Source organism: Mus pahari, chromosome 3 (genome assembly GCF_900095145.1).
Source record: "Mus pahari chromosome 3, PAHARI_EIJ_v1.1, whole genome shotgun sequence".
NCBI classification, from domain to species: Eukaryota; Metazoa; Chordata; class Mammalia; order Rodentia; family Muridae; genus Mus; species Mus pahari.
Genome location: NC_034592.1, coordinates 71,632,382 through 71,640,728, shown reverse-complemented (window position 1 = coordinate 71,640,728; position 8,347 = coordinate 71,632,382). Strand labels below are relative to the sequence as shown.

At 35.7% G+C, this 8,347-nt stretch overlaps 1 protein-coding gene across 1 annotated transcript; it reads left to right on the top strand.

Annotated features, from left to right (window-relative positions):
• The first annotated feature begins 424 nt into the window (after positions 1-424).
• LOC110318640 (olfactory receptor 8K3-like) lies at positions 425-1,366 on the top strand. The gene has a single exon (XM_021193826.1). The coding sequence runs from the start codon at positions 425-427 to the stop codon at positions 1,364-1,366; it is 942 nt and encodes a 313-aa protein (XP_021049485.1).
• Positions 1,367-8,347: the final 6,981 nt, after the last annotated feature.

The following is an 8,347-nucleotide window of genomic DNA, read 5'->3' as shown; positions in this document are numbered from 1 at the left end:
GAGATAGACTTATTACATGATGTTATGTTTCTTCAACTCAAGACAATTCTGAGTGTAAAGAATAACACTAAGCTTATTCATCAAGCTTACAAATATGGAATGTGATAAATACTCCATAACTCCTATATTTATCTTAAGATTCTATAAATCTACACATGAAAATAATTTGCATTTTAAAAACTTTTTATTAAGTATATGTTCTATTACTGGAAAATATCTTACATTATCACAAGTACGCAATTATTAAGTGCTACAATGTGGTAGTAACCATATCAGAAATGAAAATATAAGAAAAATAAATTTCATCAATATTCTATCAATAACTATCTACAATTTAAAGACATAATTTATACACATAAATATATGTATATATATATTGACTGTGCAATGATTTCCACACAAAGCAGAATAACTTATAAATCCAATGGAGAATCACAACTTCACAATGGTGACTGAATTCATCCTTGTGGGCATTACTGACCGCCCTGAGCTGCAGGCCCCATTGTTTGGACTGTTCCTCATCATCTATATGTTCTCACTGGTGGGCAACTTGGGCATGATCATCCTTACCATGGTGGACTCCAGGCTGCAAACACCCATGTACTTTTTTCTCAGACACCTCGCTACTACTGACCTTGGTTATTCAACAGCCGTGGGACCAAAAATGTTGCAAAATTTTCTTGTAGAACAAAATACAATATCATTTTATACTTGTGCTGCCCAGTTATCATTCTTCAATATGTTCATTGTTAGCGAATTTTTTATTCTGTCTGCAATGTCTTATGACCGGTATGTTGCCATCTGTAAACCACTCCTCTATAATATCATTATATCACAAAGAGTGTGCTGGGTCCTGGTAGTAGTCCCATACCTTTACAGTATATTTGTTGCTCTCATAGTCACCATAAATATTTTTTCTTCTTCTTTCTGTGACCACAATATTATCAGTCATTTCTATTGTGATGTTCTCCCTTTGATATCTCTGCTCTGTTCAAATAAAAAGGAAAATGAAATGATAATTGCAATTTTATCAACTACCAACTTGATTTCTTCACCGCTGATCATCCTTGTCTCCTATCTGCTCATTCTCAGAGCAATTTTCAGGATGAACTCTACTGAGGGCAGGCGGAAGGCTTTCTCCACCTGTGGGTCTCATCTGACAGTGGTCACTGTCTTCTATGGGACTTTGATATTTATGTATATGCAACCTAAGTCCAGTGACTCCTTAAACACTGACAAGGTGGCTTCCATATTTTATACCTTAATAATTCCCATGTTAAATCCATTGATCTACAGCTTGAGGAATAAAGATGTAAAATATGCTCTTAGAAAAACAGGGAAAACCATACAAAATATCCTCTCCTAGAACACACATGTTATTTAAGTTTATAATTCTTCAAATCAAGTAAACTTAGTTGTTTTATAATTTTCAGTGAAGAAAACAGTAAACAATGTTTCCCCAAATAAAAGACAGATTATACACACTACAATTGAAAAAAAAATGAATTATCACAGTGAATTTTTTAAGTCTACAAAGGAGGGTAACTTGTTTTTTTTTGTGTATAAAAAAAAAGGACAGGTGTGTAGAGTATCTTACATTCATTTTGTTAATTTAACTGTACAATAAATTGCTTGGTGTTTACTTGTTCCTGTATATTTATTGGTATGAAAATGTATTTTTAATATCTTTAATATTTTACTCATTTGTTATTCATATATATATATATATATATATATATATATATATATATTTCTATAATCAGTTTTAAAATGTTTTCATCACTGTGTTAGAATACTGAAGCCCATCATGTTGATGTGAAGGTCAGAGTAATATCCAAGCACACATATTCCTTCACTTCAAATGGAAGATTACATCATTGTGATTTAACATTATATTTCTTTAATATCATGCTCTGTATGATTGCCATAGCAAAAATTAACACCATATATTTATTGGTTAAATAGTTCATAATTTCACTGAATCAACTAGTATTGTATAATTCTCAATGCATGTGTGTGTTTGTATGTGTATGTGTGTATGTGTGTGTGATAAATGACTTGACTCTTTGCACAGTATCTAGAATTACTTTCCTTCTATCTTGGTATTGGATTAATCTTACTTCATTAATTCATACTTCTCTTTACTCAATGATTTAATGTTGTCTTTCTTCTAGAAGTAAACTATATATATTATGAGTATAGTTATTATATCAAATTATGGTAATTATATTATACTAAATTATATAAGTATATTTATTGTATTAAAGCATGTTTATTATACTATATTTTTGTCATTGGATAAAATACCATCCCTATAATTAATAGGAGGGTGGAGGCAGAAGTATGTAGATGCTAAGGACAGCCAGGGACACATAGTTAGACTGAGGTCTATCTGCTAACAAAGGATAACTTGCATAAAGAAACAAAGCCTATAACCATCAATCCACGAATACCTTAAATTTGGCTTGACAATCATTTTATTGATTTTACACCAAAGCCTAGCTAATACAATATTATATGAGTAAAATTAAGTACAGGCTTAGACATATCTATAGCAAGAAAGTTATCACCAAGCTGATAATAAAAGTATAAACATGTACTCAAAATGTCGTACACCATACCACAAGGGCACTAACTCAAATATGTCCATAGCAATTTTATTTGCAATAGCAAGAAACTGGAAACAACCTAGACGTCCCTGAAAGAAAGAATTAATAAAGATAATGTGGTATATTTACACAGTGGAACAATACTCAGGTAATAAAAAAAAGCATCACGAAATTCTAGTCTAGTGATGGAACTATAAAATATCATCCTGAGTGAGATTACTCAGACCCAGAAAGACATCTATTGTATTGACTCACTTTGTACATGAATATTAGTAATAAAATACTGGATAACTGTATTACAATCCACAGACCAAAAAAATTAAGTAATAAGAACAGCCCAAACAAGGATATTTGAGTTACCCTCAGAAGGAGAAATAAAATAAACATAAGGAGTGGATGGGAGAGGGAATGGAGATGAGAACAGAGGTAGGAATAATGTGTGGTGAGAACAGCAGTGTGGTATGAGAGAGCTTGGAGAAAGAAATTCTGTTGGGCTAGAAGCACCTCCTGGACAAGCCCAAGAGTTGGGCGATATAAGGATTACTCTAGCTGAGACTCCTAACAGTGAAGGATACGGAGTCTAAAATGACCACCTCCTATAGCCAGACTAGATTTCACATGGAAGAAGGGGGACACCAAGCCACCCACAAAGCATTTGACCCAATATTTGCCCAACCTATAAGATACACAAGGAGAAAGATGGATCAGAGTTAAGGGAATGGTCCAGCAATGACTAGACCAATTTGTGATCTACACCACGGAAGAGAGTCTACCTCTGACACTATTAATGATACTCTGCTCTGATGGCAGACAAAAGCCTACCCTAAGTGTAATCTGAAAGGCTTCATTCAACAGCTTCCAGAAACAGATGCAGAGACCCAAAGCCAAACACTAGGCAGAGCTCAGGGAATCTTGTGGAAGAGCTGGGGATGAATTTAGGAAGCTGTAGGGCTCAGGGATACCACAAGAAGACCAACAGAGAAAACTAACCGGGGCCCATGGGTTTCATAGAGACTGAACCATCAATCAAAGAACATGCATGTACCTAGGCCTCCAACATATGTACCAGATGTACAACTTGGTCCCTGATGGTCCCCTAACAATTGAAACAGGGGCTGTCTTTCACTTTCGCTCTCTTGCCTGCATTTGGATTCTTTTCCCTTATCTGGGATGCCTGGTCTGGCTTAGGTGGAAGATACCAAGAGCTGAAGGGGACTGCAACCCTATAGGTGGAACAACAATATGAACTAACCAGTACCCCCCAGAGCTCGTGTCTCTAGCTGCATATGTAGCAGAAGATGGCCTAGTCAGCCATCATTGGGAAGAGAGGCCCCTAGGTCTTGCAAACTTTATATGCCCCAGTACAGGGTAATGCCAGTGCCAAGAAGGAAGAGTGGGTGTGTAGAGAAGCAGGGCCAGGGAGGAGTATAGGGATAGCATTTGAAATGTAAATAAAGAAAATATCTAATAAAAATAAATAAATAAATAAACAAACAAAAATGAACAATAAAAAAAAAAAAAACAAGATACGTGTACCAGAATAGTTCAGTACCTGGAGGGAGGGGTCTGGAAAAGGAGCAGAGAGAGGGTGGGACTGGGAGGAGAGGAGAGAGGGAGTGTGCAATTGCAATATAAGTTGAAAAATAAATTAATTAATGGATATTAAAACAAAACAAAAGGAAAGGAAAGGAAAGGAAAGGAAAGGAAAGGAAAGGAAAGGAAAGAAAAGAAAAGAAAAGAAAAGAAAAGAAAAGAAAAGAAAAGAAAAGAAAAGAAAAGAAAAGAAAAGCCATGCTGCACTCGGGTCCCAAATACCATAGTGTAATTCCATTTAGCTGAAATAAATAATTTCAATTATATTAAACTGTTACAGAATTCTATGAAAATACAATGTTTAGAACTCATACAAATAGTCAAACTTTGTTATTCCTTGCACTAGACAAAGCCAGGGCTTTGGGCATTTTTTGGTAAAGAACATCTGTTCACTTACCAAATATATAATGAAAGACACAAATAAACAGCATGAGCTTAAATTCTAAAACTTAATAAAATTTCATTGCAAAAATTTGCTAATTAGTAAACTGAAAACTTCATGAAATTATCGTTTTAATAGGTGAGTAGTACTCCATTATGTAAATGTATACATTCTTCTCTTGAAGGACATTTGGGTGCTTTCCTTCTTCTGGCTACTATAAATAAGGCTGCTATGAACGTAGTGGAGCATATGTCCTTACTACATGTTGGAGCATCTTCTGGGTATGTGCCCAGGAGTAGTATAGCTGGGCCCTCAGGTAGTACTATGTCCACTTCTATGTGGAACAACAAAACTTATTTCCAGAGTGGCTGTATCAGCTTGCAATGCCAGCAGCAATGGAGGAGTGTTTCTCTTTTTCCATATCCTCGCCACCATCTGCTGTCATCTGTGTTTTTGATCTTAGCCATTTTGACTGGTGTGAGATGGAATCTCAGGGTTCTTTTGATTTGCATTTCCCTAATGACTAAGAATGTTGAAGATTTCTTTAGGTGCTTCTCAGCTATTCGGTATTCCTCAGTTGAGAATTATTTGTTTAGCTTTGTACCCCATTTTTAATAGGTTTATTTGGTTCTCCTGGAGTCTAACTTCTTGAGTTCTTTGTACATATTGGATAATTCGTAGACCACATGAAGTTCAAGAAGGAACCCCACAGTGTGGATACTTCAGTCCCTCTTAGAAGGGGGATAAAAATACCCATGTGAGGAGATAACAGAGAAAAAGTGTGGAGCAGAAACTGAAGGAAAGCCCATCCAGTGACTGTTCCACCAGGGGATCCATCTCATATAGTTACCTAAACCAGAAACTATTGTGGATGCCAACAAGTGCTTGCTGACAAGAACCTGATATATCTGTCTTCTGAGAGGCTCTGCCACTGCCTGACAAATACAGAAGTGGATGCTCTCAGCAAACCATTGGACTGAGCACAAGGTCGTAGATGGAGGAGCTAGGAAAAGGTCTGAAGGAGCTGAAGGAGCTTGCAACCCTCTAGGACAAATATCAAGATGAACAATATCAAGATGAACTAACCAGTACTCCCAGAGCTCCCAGGGACTAAACTACCAACCAAAGAGTACACATGGAGGGACTCAAGACTCCAGCTGAATATGTAGCAGAGGATGGCCATGTGGGGCATCAATAAAAGGATAGGCCTTCGGTCCCGTGAAGACTCTATGTCCCAGTGTAGGGGAATATCAGGACGGGGAAGCGGGAGTGTGTGGGTTAGTAAGCAGTGTGAGGGGGAATGAGATAGGGAGTTTTCAGATAGGAAATAAGTAAAACGGGAATAAAATTTGAAATATAAATAAAGAAAATATCTAATAATAAAAATAAAATAAAATAAAAAACCAAAACTCTTCTGATGACATGTGGTGGTGCTGTTCTTCGATTTCAGCTTTGGGGACATAAATTAATTCCAGGACAGACTGGGTTAAATAGTGAGACTCTCACAAAAGTGAAAATGAATAAAATAAAATGAAATTAATGTGGGAAGAAAAAATCCTCTTTGCGATAAGAACTAAAGTGTTTTCAATAAAGCTCAAAACGTTCTGGTTTTTGTATATTTTTTGTTTACCAGTGAACAGTGTAGTGGGAAAGGTTTTATTCTGGGAATATTGTAGTTTGTTTGTGTTCTTTTCCCATCATTTAGCACATTTTCATTTAGATAATTTCTAACCAGATGATAAATGAGGCAAAATCCCTCTGGGACATTTCCTGTGGGTTTATCACTGATGGTTAAGTGGATATAAATGAAGGTAATTGGGGGGTATTCCTGCTGTATTCAAACCTGTATGTGTTGTTTCATGGGTAAGAATAAACGGCAGAATATCTGAAGGATTGAGGGGAAAAGCACTAGAATCTAGAAGTTATTCTTCTATTTGCCTTAGATATTTTATTTAATAAGTACATTGCTTCTTTACTATGGTGTTCAAGTCTTACATATTTATGAAATTCTGATTTACTCACAGAGTAATGCCTCATGATTAAAACCCACACTGTCTCAAAAACAAAGAAAAAATTTTTACCAACATAAATAACTGTATTCAGATTAAAGCAGTTCTTCTTAGATTCTGAAATTTACATCATTAATGAATGTATTTCAAAATAAAGATATTCATGAAATATAAAATAGTTTATATTTGATGTGATAAACTAGCTAGTTTATTATGCTTTGATGAAATATATAGTTAATATGCCTTTAAATTTTGATGCAACAGGGTATGGATAGACATTCAATAATAGGGACTCTTGCTTATTCAGCTAAATCAATTTACCATTAATAGCTTCTCAGCTAGGCTTGGAACTTTTCTCACCACCTCCACAAACATGCTTTTTATTAAAACCTGGCCTGATCTGCTACAGTTCATTTGAGCAGAATAGCTCCGGTGTGACTGAGCAGAATAGCTCCGGTGTGACTGAAAAACACAATTTGGTTACAGTTACCCACTGCCACTGATACTTACAGGCTTCTAAGACAACAACAGTTCTGAGATGCTGAGATGATGCCTTAGCCTTGCAAGCACAGGGGTATGATATAGCCTTCACAAGTAGTGCTGAATACTGTGGAGGCTTTCTATTCACTGCACACTGATCATTTGTTCATCACAATTTACTACAAAAAATTTGCTTCTTTGATGAGAGTTGGGAGATCGGCATACTTGTGTGTGTAAGTCTTCAATAGTCATTTCAAAACAGTTTCCATTAGAATCATCATATATTCTATCCAGGGCCTATAACCTTGCTGCTCTCAGGTTTTTAAACCCCTGAAGTGTTGACAGGTACGATCTGTATATTGTAAGAGTTATTTCACTTCTTGAATCCAGTGGGTTCCAGAGAGCAAATCATGTTTTAAAGATTGTCAACAAGCAGCTTTTTGTAGCTGAACCATCCTTGGAAAAGTTCCTCATCGTCTCTTGAGACAAACAGATTTTGCATCTCACAACTGCTGTGAGAAAAAAAAAAATTACTAGAGAGTAAGAAGATATCTACCAATAGACTTAGAATAATGACATTTAAAATCTACTTTGTGCTATACATCACTAAGCTACCTAGTAAAATATTTTATAAAATAAAGTTCAGGTGCTTGTCTTTCTTACTGGAAAACTGATATTCTTTTTACCTTAATCTTTTAACTTTTATCTTTGTAATAGAAAAGGGGAGAATAGGTAGCTTCCAGAATTTCTAGAGGTATTTATATATTTTAATGATCTGATTATTTCATATTTAATATGTGAAGAGTATATTTTCATGAAAGATCACCAGAGGCACCAGGAAAATTATCAACAACATATAGGAGCCACACTGTATCACTTTATGCCATAAAAAGCAGGCATAAAAAGAAATTACCTTTAAACTGGATGTTCAAACTGACTTCATTGCACTGTGTTCAGAGGCTAATGTGGCTATGTTTCTTGTCTCCTACGTATGATTTATTTCTTTTTGTTCTATTAAAATACTGAGACATGCATTTTTCAATATTAATACCTGCCTTTTAGAATACGGAACATAACTCTCATGAAAGGTTATAGGTACAGAGACAAAATTTAGAGCTAAGATGAAAGGATGGACTATCCAGAGAGTACCCCATTCGGGAGTCCATCCCATCATCAGCCACCAAACCTAGATACTAATGCTCATGCCAGCAAGATACTGCTGAAGGGACCCTGATATTGCGGCCTCTTGTGAGGCTATGCCAGTGCCTGGTAAA

Excerpts from the sequence above, each read along its gene's own strand:
- LOC110318640 (XM_021193826.1), top strand. The coding sequence starts at position 425 with ATGGAGAATCACAACTTCACAATGGTGACTGAATTCATCCTTGTGGGC.